This window comes from Sinocyclocheilus anshuiensis, unplaced genomic scaffold (assembly GCF_001515605.1).
Source record: "Sinocyclocheilus anshuiensis isolate Anshui unplaced genomic scaffold, SAMN03320099.WGS_v1.1 scaffold758, whole genome shotgun sequence".
Taxonomy (NCBI): Eukaryota; Metazoa; Chordata; class Actinopteri; order Cypriniformes; family Cyprinidae; genus Sinocyclocheilus; species Sinocyclocheilus anshuiensis.
The window spans coordinates 1,422,365-1,443,810 of NW_015548126.1; the positions used below are offsets into that span (position 1 = coordinate 1,422,365).

The 21,446-nt window shown below is 35.5% G+C and overlaps 2 protein-coding genes across 2 annotated transcripts in view; both read left to right on the top strand.

Moving 5' to 3' along the window:
• The first annotated feature begins 711 nt into the window (after positions 1-711).
• Positions 712-3,602, top strand: LOC107704766 (sclerostin domain-containing protein 1-like). Its single transcript, XM_016507772.1, has 2 exons — positions 712-953; positions 2,450-3,602. The coding sequence occupies exons 1-2, from the start codon at positions 758-760 to the stop codon at positions 2,842-2,844; spliced, it is 591 nt and encodes a 196-aa protein (XP_016363258.1). The 5' UTR covers positions 712-757; the 3' UTR covers positions 2,845-3,602.
• A 1,311-nt stretch (positions 3,603-4,913) lies between these two features.
• Positions 4,914-21,446, top strand: part of LOC107704765 (isoprenoid synthase domain-containing protein-like) — a 34,425-nt gene continuing 17,892 nt past the window's right edge. The window contains exons 1-9 of the mRNA XM_016507771.1: positions 4,914-5,458; positions 7,772-8,045; positions 9,029-9,178; positions 11,455-11,559; positions 12,869-12,914; positions 13,960-14,048; positions 15,908-15,988; positions 16,977-17,069; positions 20,038-20,169. Coding sequence (XP_016363257.1) covers positions 5,226-5,458; positions 7,772-8,045; positions 9,029-9,178; positions 11,455-11,559; positions 12,869-12,914; positions 13,960-14,048; positions 15,908-15,988; positions 16,977-17,069; positions 20,038-20,169 — 1,203 coding nt within the window. The 5' untranslated portion in view covers positions 4,914-5,225. The remainder of the gene's footprint in view (positions 5,459-7,771; positions 8,046-9,028; positions 9,179-11,454; positions 11,560-12,868; positions 12,915-13,959; positions 14,049-15,907; positions 15,989-16,976; positions 17,070-20,037; positions 20,170-21,446) is intronic.

The window sequence follows — 21,446 nt, forward strand, 5'->3', positions numbered from 1 at the left end:
TCTGTCTGTCTGTCTATCTATCTATCTATCTATCTATCTATCTATCTATCTATCTATCAATCTATCTATCTATCAGTTTTAAAAGGTTAGTGTGGATTGGAATAATGCCTGCTGTTTCACTTATCCGTAAATAGTAGGCAGTATATACAGTATACACACTTCAATAAGTAGTTATAGCTAGTATGTTTATTAATCAATCAATCAGTCAATCAATTAATCAATCAATCAGTCAAACTTGTCATCTTTGCCACAGTCGTTTTCACCTCATTTTTAGTAAACAGATCGAATCAACTTGCCAGACAGATTGATTGTTGATTAACTGCTGCTTAAATGAGGAAATAATGTTTTCTTTGACACTTTTCGTAAGTAATTTTCACAATAAATATTTTGTGGGCAGATTTTGCTTGCAACACCCTTTTAAAAAATCATGGACAAAGTCTGCTTACATAAAGTGCTGAGTGTTTAACAGCACAAAAACATCTCTAAGTGAATTAGGGGCTCTCAGGGAGTCCAGTACGCATTCATTTGACTCCAGATGTTGGAGCACCTCACAGGATCGAGTGCTTCTCTGGGTGTGGTTTAGGGGAGAGACTGACTGCGCTTGTTTTATCATTCCGCTCACCTGAGCCTTTGCCAAAACTGGAGGCGGGAGCGTATATATACACTGTATATATATAACCCAAGACATGATAGTGAGTGAGAATCATTCAGACTCAAGGAGCATCTCTCCACTGGCTGTGGGTTATTTCACATCAACATGTATATAAACGCACCCGAATCGTGCAATTTCATGTTTTTATTTTGCTTTATAATAAGGAGTGGTCTGACTTTGAAGAACGATGCTACGGAGATTTTCTACTCTCATGTGGCCAGTCCCGTGCAGGATGCTCAGAGCAACGCGTCTCTGAATCGCGCGCGCTCCGGTGGAAGAGGCTTCACAGCGCACGAGAGAGGTGAGTTCATGCGCCCCGCTTACGACACTAGATTGCTTATTAATCATATATTGCAGTCTTTCTTAAGAAATTGTGTTTAAAGCTACGTTTAATTTACAATTAACATTTAAAATAAAATGTCTTATTGGCATTCCCCATATAAAGTGAGAATTTTGTTTGGTTTGCATTTCTTCACACGCTTGATAGATGTAATATCAATTACGCTGAACAAATGGTAAGATCTATTTTCTAATTTAAGTCAAAAGTATTATTTAACCTCACTGAATCAACCGAGATAGGCTACATTACTTTATACAGACACAACAAACTTTTATGGGTTAAATTCAGCTCTTTGAGGTACAAATGACAGGCTACTACTTTTTATATATATTTTTAGCAACCTGAAAATAGTTAAAAGTTATCTTATAACCAAATATTGGTTTCCATTATTTGTTTTTGATCAGGTGAAGTAAATGTTTTAATATTTACAGTATGTGCTCATTCATAAAATAGAAAGCAAACAGAACAGGTGATTTTATCCATATAGTGATAATGGTAGGGGAGACTGGGGCTAGTTGTCACACTTTGTACTCTGGTGAATATTTATTTCAGAAGTTTGTCTCTAAAGGTCATTTTCTGTATAGACATATGTTGAAGACTTGGCCATCTTCCACTGTAATTGCCCGGGAAATAGATACAGGTCATTTAACATTTGTTTATGTGTAGTGGGGCATGTTGTCACAGTGAAACCTACCATTAAATAGACTATTATTGACTTTTCAGCAAACTTTAAGCAGTAATGAATCATGAAACACCATTTCAATTAACATTGAAATGTATTAATGATATGCAATTAATTGGATGTTCCAATCTAAGGGAGAAAGTTAGCTATGCATGATAGCTATGCATATGGAAATGATATGGTTTACACAGTCTCTTGGCTCACAACCACATCGAGCAGCAGAGATAAAAGAGTGCCAAGCACAATGTTCTCTGAGTGAATCTTGTCAGACTTGGAGAGTGGAGGTGCAGCTCAGCTTTTCAGGAAGTCTCAGGGAACCGTGTTTGTTTTTGGAACGACCGTAACTTGAAGTGGGGAGAAAGAAAAAGTCCCTCCGATCCCCATTCATCACGTCCTGTCATGGAGAGGGGGGCACATTGTAACTGAGGTTTGTTGCTGCTGTGTGAATGGATTTTGGCTTGGGTTACGCTGACAGGAGGCTCTTCTCTGAGGCAGAACAATACTGACAGTATAGCCAGCAGCACCGGCGAAATCTGAAAATAAGAGGCTCAGAGTCGTCATTCATCTGTATGCTAAACCATTTCCGCTCAGTTCAGATAAGGGCTTAAGTAAAGCAAACCAAGCATATCATCCATACCACTGTTGTTTATGTCTGCTCACCAACCGTGAAGAAACAGCACCAAGGTGAATCCTATCATAGATCTTAAAAGACTTGAGTTGATCTGATATTGATATGCAAAGTTGGCTAAATGTTATTTATCACTTTGCGTTACAGAACGAATCCCAGTCGGCTGCAGAGAGCTGCGATCCACAAAGTACATCTCTGATGGCCAGTGCACCAGCACAAACCCTGTTAAGGAACTGGTGTGCACAGGACAGTGTCTTCCAGCTCAGATGCTGCCCAACTGGATCGGCGGATATGGTAGGAAGTTCTGGAACCGCCGAAACAGTCAGGACTGGCGCTGCGTGAACGACAAGACCCGCACCCAGCGGATTCAGCTCCAGTGTCAGGATGGCAGCTCCAGGACCTACAAGATCACAGTGGTGACCTCCTGCAAATGCAAAAGATACACGAGGCAGCATAACGAATCGGGGGTCAAGTCTGAGGGATACGCTCATACCCAGATAAAAAAGCAAAAGAACAAAGGGGGCACCAGGACGGAAAGCTAAATGAGTCTGTGCTCGGACTGAGCTAGATTTTTCCTTTTAAAAGAACTCAGTATGAACGAGAGAGCTTGTGACGTCAGCTCACAGGAGCACTGAACTTTCTTTGTGCTGCCTTTGAGAGCAAGTGCAGGGCTCTGAGTTCACTGTGAAACCAGATGTCCACTGCAGTCTTTGGAAAGAAGAGAAAATAAAGACTAAATATCATCACCAATATAATCTCAATCAACATGCAACCAGTAGTGAAGACCTGTCCATAATAACGTCAAAGAGACTGACAATGACAACTGCATATTACATTACAAATACGTTTTTTGTCGTCACTGCCTGATGTGTGTGGTAATCACTTGCTGTAGTATATACTGTAAGTCTTTGTGTTCAGCGACAATAAGAGCAGTTCTCAAACCCGGGAAATGCATAGCTACATGTAAATTAAATGTCTGTACATATACATATGCAATTGTTTATGTAATTGATTGTTTTGCAGGACCTTTATGTGTAATATTGTGACGTATAAGCTGATGTAATATATTTTGCCTTGACTTTGCTCTGACTTTGAAACATTTTTAGTTTGTGCAAGCATTATTCGGACAAGATATTGCACTATAGTGACAATGCTCATATTGGCTATTATGGTGTAAAAGCATTAAAATTAAAACATCTAAAAATGTCTGAGTATAATTTACATCTGCACGAGGTGACATTTTGAACTCCAAATGATGCCTATTAACTGAACTACAAGGTCCATTAAATCAATATATTAACATGCCTAATTTTTGTTTCATGCATAACAAACATGGTTTATATAAAATAAACTAAAGAACAGGTGAGGAAATTCTTTGTAAAAATAGTGAAAATTATTATCGAACTAAGATTATCATTAATAATAATAAAAAATAAAATTTTAAATGCCTCTTTCATGTGCAAACAGGCATATAAAGACAAGGTGGTGTTAACAGGCAATATTTAATAATTTACATTTTCACCAACTACATGTAAATTAAATGTCTGTACATATACATATGCAATTGTTTATGTAATTGATTGTTTTGCAGGACCTTTATGTGTAATATTGTGACGTATAAGCTGATGTAATATATTTTGCCTTGACTTTGCTCTGACTTTGAAACATTTTTAGTTTGTGCAAGCATTATTCGGACAAGATATTGCACTATAGTGACAATGCTCATATTGGCTATTATGGTGTAAAAGCATTAAAATTAAAACATCTAAAAATGTCTGAGTATAATTTACATCTGCACGAGGTGACATTTTGAACTCCAAATGATGCCTATTAACTGAACTACAAGGTCCATTAAATCAATATATTAACATGCCTAATTTTTGTTTCATGCATAACAAACATGGTTTATATAAAATAAACTAAAGAACAGGTGAGGAAATTCTTTGTAAAAATAGTGAAAATTATTATCGAACTAAGATTATCATTAATAATAATAAAAAATAAAAATTTAAATGCCTCTTTCATGTGCAAACAGGCATATAAAGACAAGGTGGTGTTAACAGGCAATATTTAATAATTTACATTTTCACCAACTGTCAATCATCAGCTGTCATCACAGAAAGACTCTATGACAAGCCATTTAAAACTAGTTAACTTTTTTATTAACTATTTTGAATTAGTAACCACATGCAAGTGTATTAGTAACTCATTTTACTATTGCTTATAGTTTCTTTTTCAATAAAATGGAAATGACTATTAATCATGTACTATTTATTATTTAGTTTACTGTAACAATTTAAATAGTCAGTTTTCCAGTATTAATCGAATAAACCTTAGTATAATTAATTAATAGTAACATGATGTCTAATTTTAAAGTGAACTATGAAGTCATTCTGACTCATAACAAAAAGTGACAAAATAAATTTACAATTAACAATTTTAGAGTTACTAGTAACTTGTTTTAATACTACTATTTAAAAAAATGCTTGTAACTAGGCATACTAGTAGCTAATGATTAGTAGGTACTAGTTAAAGAACGTTAAAGAAATGCATGTTAAAACGGCGTGCCATAATTCGGTAAATTAGAAAATAAATCCTGAAAAAAATATTTAAATGTCCTTGTCCAGAAAAAAATATACAGTTTATATTTCACATGTTGACCTGTTGTACATGTATTTTGATTCGGAATATCATTTTATAAAACATTAAATTATGCTATACAATGAGATGAGATCCCAGCTGCTGCATTGTCTTGGTGAGTGGATACCAGGCTCACTCTGAGCAACGGCGGGAAAGCTGCAACACTACTGCCGCGAAACATAGCTCAAATCACCCGCCGAATGGCGATGCAGAAAGTCTGTTAACAGCTTCTTCCCATGAACACGGCTGCCACAAGCGAGGAGCTTATTAGCACGCTGGAGAAATGCAGCAGGAGCGCTGTTCTTCCTCCGACAGGCCTCTGGATCCCGGCTGTCTGCTGGAACGCGACGCCGAGCGGAGCGCGGACCGGCTCGGTTGCGCGGCGGTGGATTTCCCGGTAGCTGTAGTTCTTCCCGCCGGTGGCTCTGGGGAAAGAATGGGACTGGCCACACCGAAACAATTCTGCACCATTCTCAACAGACCTCTGATAAGCTTCACGATTCAAGCGTTTGAGAGGTGAGACTTGATATTCCGTGTCAGAGAGCACATGAAACTGATTTTATTAACCTGCATACTCGACACGTAAGTTTGTTATTTGCAGACGAAAACAGAACAACAATAAATCATTATGCCTGTCACAATTACGTCCGTTAGTTTGACAACTGGACTTTTTTCCTCCCAAGTAAACAGGCAGCAGTCCAAGGACACGTACTACATGTAGATCTTGTCCAGAACAGCTTGTTCAATCCTTATTAAGAACATCTGCAGATGCTGCAAGACTTGGGAAAGGCTAAAAGCAATTGACATTGACTTGGCATATTTAATAAATTGCACTGTGAAGTAAAAGGTTGCTGTGAGTTTCATATTCAAAAAGCTGTCACTTCAATTTTCAGGGACAAAAGCATAAACTTAGAGCTGTTGTAATTCATTTTTGGAATATTACATTTAAGTGTCCAGACTATTTGACAGATGTGGCCTAAATTAGCATACCTGAAATATTAAATTACACTTCTCTCTGTGTCCTAATATATGTACATCCATACACTCTAGTATGCAGAAAAAAGCATATCAGAAGAATAGGATGTAAGTAAACAGTACTGTACACCGATGGCCTACTGTAAGTTATTTAATTTGATCTTATTTTGTTTTTCATTGTCGTAATATGTATGTTAATGTATTCCTACATAGTTCTTTCATGGTTGAGAACTTAATTAAATTCAGTACACAGGTTGCATTGAAAATCACATACTGTGATAACTGAGTAGGTACTTCTGTTATATAAGTACTTACTTCATGTATGTTCTATATATTATGAATGTGTGTATAATGTATAATGTTATGTAATGTTATTGGCATAAGTACATCTGGATACTTTTTGCTTACTGTTTTATGAATACTATGAATTTAGAGACTATACTACTCTTGAAGGGTACAACTGATGGACACTTCGCTCCCATGATTCTTTGCACACGTTTAATTTGTTAAACCTTAATTGGCTTGGCAAGATGACGCAGATGTGCGTTCCAAGGAACAGTTTTATGGTCCCCTACACCAGGGGTTCTCAACTCTGGCCCTCAAGACCCATTTTTCTGCTGAGTTTAGCTCCAACCTTTAGCTGTGTTTAATTAGGTTTGGAGCTAAACTCTGCAGGAAAGTGGATCTCGTAGTTGAGAACCCCTGCCCTCTGGAAAGAATAGGGATGAGTATGAGAATAAATATAATAAAAAAAACTAAAAAAAAACCCAGAACACCCAAGCGAATGTATAACTAACAATGCACTCAAATGCTCAAAACATCTTACAAGCTGCTTAACAACACACTGACAACCAACAACAACATCCTAGGCTAGGATTCCTAGCATTGTGGAGGGTTTACAAAGGGTCATATGGAAATTTAGCTGTTTTTGTAATTTTGTTTGATGACACGAGGCATCATTAAGTAAAACTATTATTATTTATTTATTTTTTGTTAATTGAAAGACAGCAGAAATAAAATGTAAATGTGTAAGGAAAAACTTTAAATGAAAATGAGAAATATTGCCTTGGCAGCTAACTGACATTACTAAATAGAAATAAAAACTTGAACTATAACTAAAACAAAAACAGATGAAAATAAATGAAACCTAAATACACACGCTTGTTTGTGTCAAAATGCTCGTCTTTACAAGTATCCTCGTAAACACAATAATTTAGGTCTTAAGTGAAAGCAAACAGTTGAGAAAGAAAACGTGTAGCAGTATATTGGATCCGGGCAGCTCTTAAAGTGACAGCAGTCTAATATTCCTGCTCTCTGTAACTTTAATAAGAAGAAATATATATGTAATTTACACAGTGAGGAATATGCAGTTTTATATGTATATTTGATTACTTTATACAATATATGTAGCATTTCTTATTTATTTGTTCTACTGTAGTTTGACACTGGTGACAAGAATTTGACATTTCTATGGCATCAAAAATTAGACCTTAATTTAGACCTTATTTAAAGCAAAAATAACTGTATTGTGATATATATCATTACCGTGAAATAAAATCACTCATATCGTGATATTAGATTTTGGTCATACCACCCACCCCTACCTAAATGGAAGTATTTGGAAAAAACAAAAACTAGAAAAAAGCACATAATGAAATTAATAAAAATTAAAATTATGTTGATTTAAAATATGAACAAAAACTATATTAATATGTAAGTAATACTAAAATAACTGCTTAAAGCAGTATAACATACAATTTGTTCCCTTATTCTATTGTCACAGCGATTGTTGTTTCTTTTGATAGTATTTAAAACTTGACAAATGAAAGCTGTTTGTCTGCATTTTCTCGACAGATTATCCTGGATTGGAACTGTTGTCGTTGTGGTTGCTAAGGAGAATCATGACTTGATGCTGAATATTGTCCAGAAATGTAATCACACAAAGGCAAAAGTAGTCCACGGGGGAACCAGCAGACACAGGTCAATCTTCAGCGGACTTCAGGCCTTCAGCAGCACTACAGACTCACTGACGCCCAAACCAAAAGTGGTCATCATCCATGATGCTGTACGGCCCTTTGTGGAAGAAGATCTTTTGTTGAAAATCACCCTAGCAGCTAAAGAGCAAGGGGTTTGTTTTCTTTATCCAGATTTTGTTTCAAAATAGTGCATTTGTATGGCATTTAATAACAGTGGAGAAAAAAAGAAAGAAAACCCCTACTGTATGTTTATTTATGCCCAAGAGAAATAATATATTCTATAATATAAAAGCCCCAAAATTGAGGTAAATTATGTACAAGTTAAGATTTAATTCAAATATACCTTTTTTTTCTGTGGCTGTCATTTGGAACAATTCATTTTAAAACACTCCCTGAAATGTTTGTGGTGATGAATTTCCACACTATCTGAACACTCCCTCCCCTAATCTGCTGTACCACGGTCTACATATCTGTCAAATTTATGAGGTGAGTGAAAGTCAGACCACGTTAAGCCGTCAAAAGACAATTCCTGATGCAGGCTTCAGAGATATGCGTGAAGCTGTTATATAATAATTATGGAAAAACCCCAATCAGAGAAACTTTTAAATATATGCTACAGAACAAGAATCCGCTACATACAGTGGGTACGGAAAGTATTCAGACCCCCTTAAATTTTTCACTCTGTTATATTGCAGCCATTTGCTAAAATCATTTAAGTTAATTTTTTTCCTCATTAATGTACACACAGCACCTCCGCAGAAGACGAGAAATCCAGCTTCGTTTGTGGTTTGACTGCATCGCGGGCTGTTCCAATGTCCATAAATCACTAAGATAAACATATTGTTGACACCTCTCAGCACTACCCCTTACAGCATGAAACCGGATAAGATGTTTTAGCAATGCGTGAGGTTGAAGATTTCTGCGATTTTCTTCTAAATCTCCTCTCCAAGGCTGTGACAAGGGCTGGAAAGCAAAACCCATATGTTTATGAAGCACTCAAAAGAATATGAGAAGGATAGTGATTCATTGCCTGACCCTAATGCACCATTGTTTAGTAATCATGAATAAATAGATTTTTAACAGGGCATGTTTTTACATTTTTAATTGTCCTATTGTCTCTACCTTGTTTTTTCAGGCCTCGGGAGCGATACGTCCTCTGGTGTCCACAGTCATTGCAACCACGTCAGAGGGCTACCTGGACCACTCGCTGGAGAGAGCAAAGTACAGAGCCAGTGAAATGCCTCAAGGATTTCTTTATGACATTATTTTCCAGGCCTACCAGCGGGTATGAGCAACCCAGACACATTTATTGGTTGGAACAAACCTCAGATTCAATGTGCAAAGTACATTAAAGTTGACTGTCACCTTGACATTCCCACAGTGACTTTTATGGTAATATATGCATCTCAATATGTTTGTTTTTATATACACTTTTAAAAACTAAAAAAAATGATTTATATAGAAAAGTATTTATGAAATGTGTAATATTATTATTATTATTAGTTTTATGCACTGATGTTGCCTTTTTAACCCTTTTTATTTTTTTTTAGATTTTTCAATCTAAATATCTGTTTTATATACATTTTTGTAAAATAAAAATTTTAAAATATATGTTTATATACATTTTTATTTATTTAATATTTTAATATTTATATTTGATTTATGTACATTTCCTATTTGAACCCAAAAACGAAAAACGGGAATCTCTGTTTTTGTTATATGCATTTTAATAAAATTAATATAAATATAAATATTTATGTAATATGTAGTCTATAATAATTATTTTATATTTATCTATAAATATATATATTTATCTAATTGTTTATATATTTACTATTTAGATTTATGCACTGTTGGTACTGTTTGAGCCCAATTTTCTGAGAATTTTCAATCATAAAAATAAATAGTTAATGTTTATACATAAAAATGTATAGTTAATGAAATAAATAGTGTATATATATATATATATATATACTTCTTTTGAACCCAGTAGCCTTTGTGACTCTTCCATCACATGTATTTATTTTTTTATGTAGTATCCAATGTGTTTGGAGCTTGGCGCTTATTACAAATATTACTTCACTGTGACAAAGAAACACTCAGTGTTCAAATCTTGGACCAGCTTGCCTCTTTTGTTCATTGTCCCTGAGATTTGCATAAACCCACAGGTTCTTCTGCTCTAAGGCACTGTGACTTTTATTATTATTCCCATGGTAGTTAGTTGTCAAAATAATAAATCATAATTGTTTAGTCTGGCCTAGGTTACATAGCTACTGCAAGATCGCAGTTTTATCGCAGTATTTCTTCTCAAGATCAACTCAAACAATGCTTTCACAGACATGCTGTTTTCTCATCCAGACTCATAACGTTTCTCATGGAGGTGGAGTGTAGTGTATTTCATTATTTCATTTGAAATTTCATCATCATCTTTCGATCTGATTAAGCCTTTTGTCAAACTTTCGATAACAGTAACAGATAGAAGTGTTAAAAAGAAGCATTGAGATTTATAGGGCTGCTGAGAAGACCATATTTTTTTTGGGTGCCGAATTTTTTGCTTCTGGAAAACTTTGATTTCACAGTCTCGTTGTTTTTGGCTGCGATATCGAACATTAGCGTGAGTTTTCTGTGTCAAGTCACAGCTGTCTGTCCTCGATTAATTCTAAATAAAGATAAAACCATGACATGAAGGAATACAGAGGATGAGGCAATCTGAAGAATGGGTAATATCAAGCCCGCTTGGGTGTTACCTGACACTCCGGCTCTTCTGGGGCTTTTCTTCTCCAACCCCAACAGTGAAGGGTCTGTGAAGATTTATATGCTTCTCCTTGCTTTTTGAACCCAATTTTCTATGAGACTCTGCCATCACGTGACATAAGGCAGTCCATACTTCTTTTTTTATGTAGCATTCAGCACGTTTGACGCTTTTTACAATGGGGGTTATTTCAGGTGGGTGTTTTGAGTGAGGGTTTTTGGATGTAGCCGACGGCCATGTGTCAAAACCCTCTCTGTGGTAGCCTCGAAATGACTGATGCCATTTCAGCATGCCATCCCATTGAATCTCGGAGAGCTTGAGCTTCACAAAAGAAGAGACATCCAACCCCGTAAGGGTCTAGCTGTGCGTTGATGAAAAGGGGGGGGGGAACGCCAAAGGTTAAATGATTGCAGGACTTTCTCCTTTAATTTGCCTTGAAATCACAGCACCATGTAAGCGAAGCTCCTCTCCAACCGGGATGAAATATTGCTGTAGATATTGCCCTCGTAACGTCTCGGGTGGCATGATTTAAGTTGTGTAATCCAACCGTTGTCTTAGAGCAATTCGCTTCAAGAATTCTATTCAGGTTTGTCAATGTGTTACCAGAATCAGGGACATTTCGTACAAAAATCCCTTGCCCAGATGCTTGTTTCTATAAGAAACAGTCTTTCATGACCACAAAAGTTAGTTCCTACACAGGTGTTTGACCGGAGGTTTCTATGGTTCTGATTTACGTCATCCGCATTTATCAAACTGGAGCTTCTTTTTTCATTTTGTTCTGGTTTTTGTCCTGGTTTCTTCTTTTTCAGTGCAGTGAATTTGACTTTGAGTTTGGCACCGAGTGCCTACACTTGGCCCTGCAGTACTGTGGCACGAATGCAAAGCTCATAGAAGGACCACCGACTCTGTGGAAAGTAAGGAACGAAGGGTTTGACTTTTTGTTGTCATACGTATAGGATTTATGCCATACATACTGGGTCCAACAGTCTGAGATCACTTTGAAAACTTTTTTTTTTAGCCATTTAAACCTGGAAAACATCTCTACATCTAGAATTACTAGGTCACTAAGTCTGCTTCCACATTAATTCACATAAATTTGATGCATCTTTTCTCTACATTTTAACCTTTTGTCCACACTTGAGACAGCATTTTTGATCACGTGACCAGAGCCGTGAGATCCAGCAAGAAGCGCACAGTGATGAACACAAATGTCAAGGTGATTTAGTTTAAAGCCAGATGCAACAGTCCTGATGTTTTCAATAGCACTGACAAACATGAGAAAACACTGCGCCATGAAGAATCCTGTTAGAAGGATTTTCCATGAGTTTACCATGGATTTACTGTACTGCACCAAGGTATTGTGGCAGAAATATGGGATATGGAGTTTTATTATATTTATATAATTAAATATATATTAATGTAGACATGTACTAAGGGAGTACTGGTTGTTATTGAGCTAGAGCATTTGTGCATAATTTTTAAACTAAATGTATTTAGGCTACTGTTTTTCATACAAATACCATAGAAACCATATAGTTACATTTTACCATGCTATGTGTGGTTTTACAGTTGGTTATCATGATCTAATTGTGTGATACTGTGGTTATTTTTTAATAAAAATAGAGTTCTAACTCAAAAAATGTTAGAATATTTAAATTTTACCCTATAATATAAATATGAGGTTGTTACAGGTTGTACGATATGACTATTTGTTAATGAACAAAAATTTACATCTGCATCGTGCAATCAAAGTCAGGGAGCACAACCCTGTTTCATGATTTAAAACAATATCACCCATTAGAACATGAAGAAACTAAGAAATTAATTTCTATATTAAGATATTTTGTTAAGGAAAAAAGACTGAAAAAGGATTTTACTCATGCATATTTTGAAAATATCGTATTATAAATGTTTTGAATATTGTACCTCAGATTTGTGAAATGTTCACCTGTTTGGCAAGAAAAAAATTATTTATCCTGGTTATACTGATAATCTGCTGTAATGAAAAGGTTTGTATTGCATTAGCAAAACGAACCGCAGAAGTATATTTACTAGTGGTCTCAGACTTTTGGACCCCACTGTATGTGTATATATATTGCAACAAACAGTAAATCACTCCTAACAGTGTGTACAACCACAAAACTAATGTTCAGTTATATTTGGCACATTTCTTTTAAGTGCAAACCTTTGTTTCTCTTTTAATGTGATGTTTTCCTTTTGTAGGTAACATACAAGCGAGATCTAGCAGCTGCGGAGGCTATTATTAAAGGTATTGTATTTAAGTTGTGCAGAAAATAAATAAATATTTCACCAGCCACTGATTTGAGTCATTGCTGGGAATACAATATTGCCATTCACTGTTGTTATTGCAGACTTGATGTTTGATTATACATTTTAACTGGGCAAGTCAAAATAGACAGTTTTCCACAGTCGGGATCATTGGGCAAAAACAAACTGTTAGTAATGTGTATGTAAATATACAAAGAGAGATTGTGAACCACAAAGGCTAACCGCCATTTCAAGATGTCTACATGTTGTTTTTTTATACAAACAGGCTTTTTAAGAGAAATGATAGAAATGACCTATTATAACCTGTAAGGTATGCGCTGACCCAGCAAAGGGCCAGTTTTCTGGTTTGGACAGAAATCGAAGAATTGGATAAAACGTAATATTTTTCATAAATATGTGGTGGTTCAGTTGTATGTGTGCGTGATTTTAGCGAAGTTTCCATGCACTTATTTACTAAGATTATGACCTTTTCTATTCAGCCAGTGCACTAAGCTGCTGTTGGCTTGTAACCCAGTTCCAAAATACCAACCTAAGTGGAATAAAACAACAGATTGCCTAAAAATGTTTTAAACTTGGCTGAGTATTGGGTCTCCTACCTATTTCTGAGTTCTGTCTTTGCAATAAAGCATCCCTCTGGCTGTATTTAAAGTTTGCTTCGCCTAGTCCAATATATCCATGCTTTTACCTTTAATAAAAGGTCAGGAAAAAGCCATTTATCCCTGCATTTAAATACAATGATTGTTACTAAGACACTCTGATTAACTTTGATACCATTCGATATGAAAGAAGCTTATCCTGTTTTCTTGAGATAAAATGCTTGAAGTGGCAAATTGTATTTATTTTTTTCTTTATTACATAAAAACTATTTGATTTTAATTTACTTTACTTTCCAACACTCTTGGGGTAGCTTCTCCAAAACTGGTTTGCAAACAGGGTTAAATTACATTGACAAAGGTTACATCAAACATACTCTTGCACTTTATTATCTGTTTGGTCTTGAAGCATTATTTTCATTTTCTCTTCAGAGACTCTTTCAATGTCAGCTTGTATCATCGCAGGAGCTGAAGCAGAAGCCGTTGAGTTGGCCAAAGCACTTCAGAAAAATCTGAACATGGTATGTTAAAGATGACATCCCTCGTCTTACGGTTTAGTTAAAATAGTCTTTGCTTAGGAATGTGTTGCATATATAGATGTTTAAAGCTGTCTGTCTCCATCTCAACTCCTTTTACCCCAATTTCCTACTCACCCCGTCCAACAACCAAGCTTTCACCTGTCCTGCAACTGCATGAGGACTAACAGATGGTGAGAGCCATAACCTAGCCGTACCAATGGATGTGCTTGTTGAAATGGATAAGGTGTCTTGTACAAGTGTGACCACCTTCCCATTTATTCCACACTGATATTTGGAGCTGGTCCAGCTGGAGACATGTCTTCACCTTGTAGCTCTCGCTGTAGGAGATCCATCTTCCAGCACACTGACAAAAAGGAAATATGACGTGTTTTATTCAGGCTCTGTGCTCTGGAAGCCCATCCTCTTTTGTAGCCATTCCAAGTTCTTCATCAAGCACATGTCCTCCTCTTGATAATGTTGCAAACATGAGAGCACCCAGTGTCCCGTACGGCTGATTGGTTCCAGACGTTGCCGCTCCCCCAGGTGCCGGCCGTGGTTAGTTCTACCGAGCCGTTCCTACGACTCGAGGGAGATGAAAGAAAAGGAGGAGATTAGAGATGAGGAATCAAATTTGTCCCAGTGCCATTTGTAAATATAAGCCCCATTACAGTATCTCCATTACAGTGAAGTGAAACTCAAAGTTGGGACCATTCCAGGCGTGCAGGTGGTGCGATTGGCTCTAGGTACGTGTTTTGGTAATAAAGGACAACAGAGAGTGATAAGATGATCCTTTTAGCGAGATGTAATAATTACATCCATGTATGCTACTGATAAGAACTGGAACGGGTTGCCGTCTACTTTCATCAAAGGCTCAAGTTCACTAGGGTCGAACACTTTTTTTCTAGGACACAGAGGATTAAAGTCCGAATCCGTGCTCCATAAGGTGCGGATCTCGAACGTGGCAGTTCGTGTATGACTGAGAGTGATATTCGCATTCCTCAGCTGTGGGATTTCGAGATCATTTAGAACTGAGAGCATGTAGGTAGTGTGTATATCATTTTAAGCTACATAAGTAAATCTCACACAAAAGAAATTGTGTTAAAAAAAGTGATACTGCATAACTCTTGACTGTAATGTATTCCTACGTCAACCTCGGATTAAGCCACAAAATGAGCCGACATGATTCCCAACACGTAACTGTGGTTAAAATAGAGTCCCTTGCCCGGTAAAAGCACATTTCTGTTTTTGAATAGCTTACAAATCCCTAAGAATGATCAAAAAGATTGTTTGTTTGTAAATGTGTGGAAATGAAAGCATTACCAGAATTTTTGCGTGATCTGTAACAGCTAATGAGAACCAAGTGTGTGGCTTGTTTTTTGGTCATTATGAAGCACTTATTCTTGCTTCGCCACCATTTAAATAACCTGTGAACAGTATCTCGTGTGGGCTCAACAGCCCAACCTGGTTCAGATGTCGAAATGATCTCGTAAATCCACAGTTTGGAGCGAGCTGGTTTTTGTCTAAAGCCGCGGTTGGTTACCTTTCAAGAGCGAATAAGTCCTCGCATGTGTTTCCAATAGCAATTTCATATTTCCAGTTTTCTCGTCAAGGTCGAGTCTGTGCCAAACACTTCTGTTTATTTCTGTTTATTTCATCTCTGTACAAGATACTCGACAAGGCCAGGGACAGGATATGATTTGATACGAGGACTAAAATATGATTTCATATGCAGAGCATCTGTGGTTGTGTTGCTTTTTATGAAAAGGGATGAATCATTAGATCTTAATAAATAAAAGTTTTGTCTGCCGTGATGGTGAGATTGCTTGTTTTATTGAATTTGGGCTCTTTTCTCCTTTTCTCAGATGGAGACAGATGTCATTCAATGTGCAAAGGAAAGTAATACAGAGTACCTGTCCAAAACCCGAAACTTTATTCACATATCTGTACGTCAACTATACACACACACACACACACACACACATACACACACACACAGACACACACACACACACACACACACACACACACAAGTAATTCAATGTTAAAGCCTACTTAAATCAAATTTTTGAAAACTTTTTAATGCGTTTTCTTGCTCTTACTGTGAATGACTGACCTGTGCATTTCATTTCAAAAAGAAATAACAGCTTGTCTTTGTAATATTTAATCAAAATATGTCTTTGATCCCACTCTGAAATACCTTTACTTTGTTGCTGACATCAATAAGACAGTCTAGCCTATTGGATAGTGTTAACTAATAGCCAAATAACTTTTTTTGCAAACACACATTTGATCTGTATTCATTATAGATTCACAAACTACCATTTAAAAGTTTGGGGTCTTTTAAAAGAAGTCACTGATACTCACCAAGGCTGTTTTTATTTGAGCAAAAATTCAGTACAACCAGTAATATTCTGAAATACTATTATCATTTTAAAAAGCTGTTTTCTGTTTTAATATATTTTAAAATTTAATTTATTCCTGTAATGGCAAAGCTACATTTTCAGCAAGCATAGCTCCAATCTTCAGTGTTAAATGATCCATTAGAATAGATTGAAAACATTTGTGGAATGCCTATTTGAAAAGATTATTTGAAGAACAAACTTCAAAAGAACAGCATTTATTTGAAATAGAAATCTTCTGGCACATTATAAATGGTTTTACTGTCACTTTTGATTTATTGAATTTGCTCTTTCTGAAAAACGTATTAATTTCTTTCAAAAAAAAAATACTATTATGATCTATTTCTTTGTAAAAACATAATGTAAAACATTTCTAATAAATTTTCTATTTAGTTATCCATTTTTCTAAATGTTCTATTTAGTCTGGGTAAGTCTTATTATGCTTATTCACAGTAAGATTTACAGCCATAATTTTTGCCCCCTTGCAAATTATTTTGGTGTGACATTAATGTTGTTTGTGCCTTTGTTTTAGACGACTGCATCAAACTTCTTGGGGACCCTGGACATGGCGAAACGTTTTGAGGATACGGACCACGCTCGTTTATACCCAGTAGTTGTTGTTTGGGTAAGATTCCATACACCCCATTGACTTTTCAGTGTTTAGTTTAAAAGATTTTTTAGTTTTAATGCAAGTGGAAAACTTTTTTTATGAAGTACGCTCACTTAGGGACTTGTTTAGTAAGATTTTACCAGAAAAGATTTCAAGTTAATTTAGAAAATCTTGTGTAATTTTAACTGCTGTATTTTTGTGTTTGCTTGATTTTATTTTGTTTTTATGTTCCTGGAAGTTATTTTAACCTTAGGTTGTTGCTATAATACCAAACATATCATTCATTGTGTGAACACACAGAGAAGTGATTTTTGATTGTGAGAGGCGAGAGTCTAACCTTAAACTCATTTTTTCGGTTTCATCATTGTGACATAGAAACACACAATGTGCATCAGATCGCAGAAGTGCTAAGACTTACTGACGTTGCGGTGTTGGCAGTTGGAAAAACCCTTGATGCTTTGTTTCCTGGTTCTTGTCCAGCATTTGTACCTCAGAACGTCTTAGTCTTAATCTCTGGGAATGTCATCACTCTTACCTTGATTAATTTCTTAAATGTTTCGAAAGCATAAAATCTCTGCTCCTGCGGTTTTGATCTCTGAATCCAGGGATCCGCACCCCATTGTGGTAATCCAGCCTTCTCAGAATCCATATGTGCTTCCTTTAACATTCCCTCTGAAGGCCTGTTAGATAACCTCTACTCTCCATCATTATGTTTTCACTCGTTGTTTGGATTTCACAGATGCTTTGTTCTTATCATCACCACAGATGTGATGATAACACATGTGGCTGAGAGAGCGTGTGATTGCGAGTAAAACCTCAAGATGATTTTATAAAGAGCTGTTCAGAGGTTTGCTTGTCTTTCTTTACGCTTACATTACATTTGGATCCGCTTAACATTCTATAACATTTCCTGTTGGGCTTTCAGTTACCTTTTTTGTACTTGTAGAGATACTTTATGAAACTACAAAAAATCTATTAGAATCAGAATAAACAGCGTTTCCCCAATTTATACTGGGGTATGACCTCTGTTAGAAATATGTTTTTCTTCAAGCAGTTTGCAAAATGAGCACGGCCTGTTTTATTTGGTACGGATGCATACAAGCCACATCTTCCTGAAACGGTGATGTAAGCGAACGGAAAAAGAAATCACATTAATTTAACGGATCGGTGAATGCTGGGTCAGTTGCAGTGGAAACTTTTTGCTAAGAGCTGGTTCTTGCTGTTTTGCATGGGAGCTCAACCTGTCCAAACGCACAGAGAGCGCTGAGTGTTTATTAAAAAGAGTACTGTGGGGTACTTTTAAAAGTAATGGGCCTGTCCCACGGCTGTATTCACAGAATAGTTTTTTTACGAATAGGGAATATTTAATTGAAGTAAGTGCAGGTTATTATGGTATTATTAATTCCCATTTGGATTGAATGAGTCATTGTAGATGATTAGATAAGTATTGTAATGTTTATTAATTCCTATTGATCAGAAATTTGCCATTTTTATTTTGGCAGCTGAACCCCTTTGACCTAAAGTATTTACTTAAATTCCTCTTGAGATTTTAAGTTAATATTTCAATAATTTAACAACGCATTCACATGTTCACGTTTGTCTGATGCCTGTTAATGATTACATGACATGCAAGTAAACAAAAAATGGCATCTTTTTAGTAAGTGTTTCGTTGTTTAAAAATGTATTTATTTATTCAATTTTAGATTTCAAATCAATATTTCAATAATTTAACAGCACATTTGCTTGTTCACATTTCTCTAATATCAGTTAATGGTTACATGAGTTGCAGGTAAACATAATATTTCATCTTTTTTAGTAAGTGTTTTATTTTTTTAATAATTATTTCAGTTTAGATTTTAAGTTGCAGGTAAACAAAATACTGTATTTCATCAATTTAGTAATTAAAAAAAATTTTTTTTTTTTAAATTTAAGTTTAGATTTTCAGTTTATATTTCAATAATTTAACAACAGTGGTTACATGAGATGCAGGTAAACAAAATATTTAATCTTTTTAGTAAGTGTTTTATTTTGTTTTAATTATATGTTGTCATTTATTTTTTAAATGTTATTTCAAATCAATATTTCAATAGCAATAGCAATTAACAATACATGTTCATGTTTATATTTCACTTAATGGTTACATGAGATGCAGATAAACAAGATTTCATCTTTTTTAGTAAATGTTTTTTTTTAATTATTATTATTTAAGTTAATATTTTAATAATTTAACAACACATTGGCACATTTCTCTAATGTCAGTTACTGGTAACATATGGAAGCCCATTTCCGCCACTGAATAAAAAATACAAAAAGGTAATTATGACTTTTTTCTTTCTTTCTTCTGATTTTTTTCTCAGAATTGTGAGATATCAACTTGCAGTTGCGAAAGATTTAAACTCGCAATTCTGAGAAAGTCGCAATTCTGACTTTATTGACTTTTTCTCAGAATTGTGAGTTTATATCTCACCATTGTGAGTTTTTTTTCTTTAAGTCAGAATTGTGAGATATAAACTCACAGTTCTGAGGACATACCAGTCTTTTCCCCCCTCAGAATTGAACTTTATAACTTGCAATTGCGAGTTTATATCTCACAATTCGGAGAAAAAAAGTCAGAATTGCAAGATAAACTCGGAATTGCAAGGGAACAAAAGTGAGAATTGTGACTTGTGAGAAAAAAGTCAGAATTGTGAGATAAAAACTCGCAATAACCTTTTTTTTTATTAAGTGGCAGAAACAGGTTTCCATGAGATGCAGGTAAACAAAATTATCATATTTCTGCTAAATTTTTCGAAAATTATTTATTTCGTTTTAGATTTTATATAGATTTATTATTATTAGATTTATTTATTATTAAATTTTACATATGTGTCATTACTATGATTTTCATAAACTTATGAACTCCCTGCTGTTCCCTCACGATCCTTCAGTTTGTGAAACCCTGCTATAGATAAGTGGAGATGTTTTTTATTCTTTTTGTTGACAGGTACAGCTGAACATGACAAAGCAGTCTGTCGACAGCCAAAAGACAGACGAGTTAACAGCCTTCAGGAGTCTGGCCTCTGAAGTCATACAAGGAAATGTTCTGCTCTATGGAATTCAGATTGATCACACCAAGGTAATTTTCTTAATGAGATATCATTATGTCTGTTCAAGGGATAGTTCACCCAAAATCTGAAAATATAGCTTTGTTTATAAGCTTTATCTAAGCCTGATCTGACCTGGATAAAAGGTCTAGGAACATCCAAGAGGAACCTTGTCTCATTGCTTGGTCAGGAGGTCTAAAACGTGTCCTTTGGAGAATTAATTACAAATCTTCACTATATATTAGCCATTGTGGCTCCGGGGGGAAAAAAGTAATAGAGAGTGATGTGTGAATTTGCCCTGTCTGGCTGCGGCCCCCGTTAAAAAAAGCTCAAGACAGCAGAGGGAGTGACTGTAATATGTGTTCGTCGTGATAAAATGCTTATTTTTGTGAGATAGTGGAAGTGCAGATAAAAACCGTAAATCACGCTCGTAGGTCCCGTAATAATGAGGATAATTCCTCCCAGATGCGCTTATTCATGCTTCACAAAATAGCTGCCAAGACTCGCTTTGTGAGTTCTGACCCGTCCAACTACCTTCATACAGTATGTGATATAGGTTTTTTTAATTAGAGGTCATGCCTCCTAATTCGGTATTTTATCCAGATCGTTTTTGAGATGCAGTGAAACCGTCAGACGTTTTCTGCTGCTAGTCATGCCTGAGGGTTTTTGGATGACACAACGGTTAAATATATAGACTTTCCATTGCCTAATACTATACCGAATTTATTCCACTGGCATCATTCATGCAGTCAAAATCAGGTTTTGATGATCAACGCTGGGAAACTTTAAAAGGCTCATATCACAAGCAATTTAGATTTTCATTGATCTTTTAAGATGAAATAACTTGGTGCATTATGAAAAAATATTATAAATACTGATTTCTGCATAAATTGGCCATAAATTTAACAATAACTTCACCTAGGGTAAAGCACTGTTGCTCAGTTCACATATAAATTATGTTTCTTAAAGGCATGGTAGGAAAAATATAGTTACATTCTAAAGGTTAAAAGAGAGTTTTACATTATAAATAGACTGCAGGGTAGAATATTATTTTAAAATAGATAATATAAATAGGTTTCATTATAAAAATTGCCCAATGATGATGGCTATATTTGTCAAATGGATTGTAAAATAGATGCTTTTAGAGAATATTGTATTAAATAACTGTACTTTGACATGTATACCATCAGAAATGGTCATTTCTTTTGTCTGCACTAAAGAAGATGCAGTTGAAGAGTAGTTAAAGGGATAGTTCACCCAAAAATGAAAATTTTATGTTTATCTGTTTACCCCCAGGGCATCCAAGATG

Coding starts and splice junctions, on each gene's coding strand:
- LOC107704766 (XM_016507772.1), top strand. CDS start 758: ATGTATATAAACGCACCCGAATCGTGCAATTTCATGTTTTTATTTTGC. Junction 954..2,449: donor CTTCACAGCGCACGAGAGAG/GTGAGTTCATGC, acceptor TTTGCGTTACAG/AACGAATCCCAGTCGGCTGC.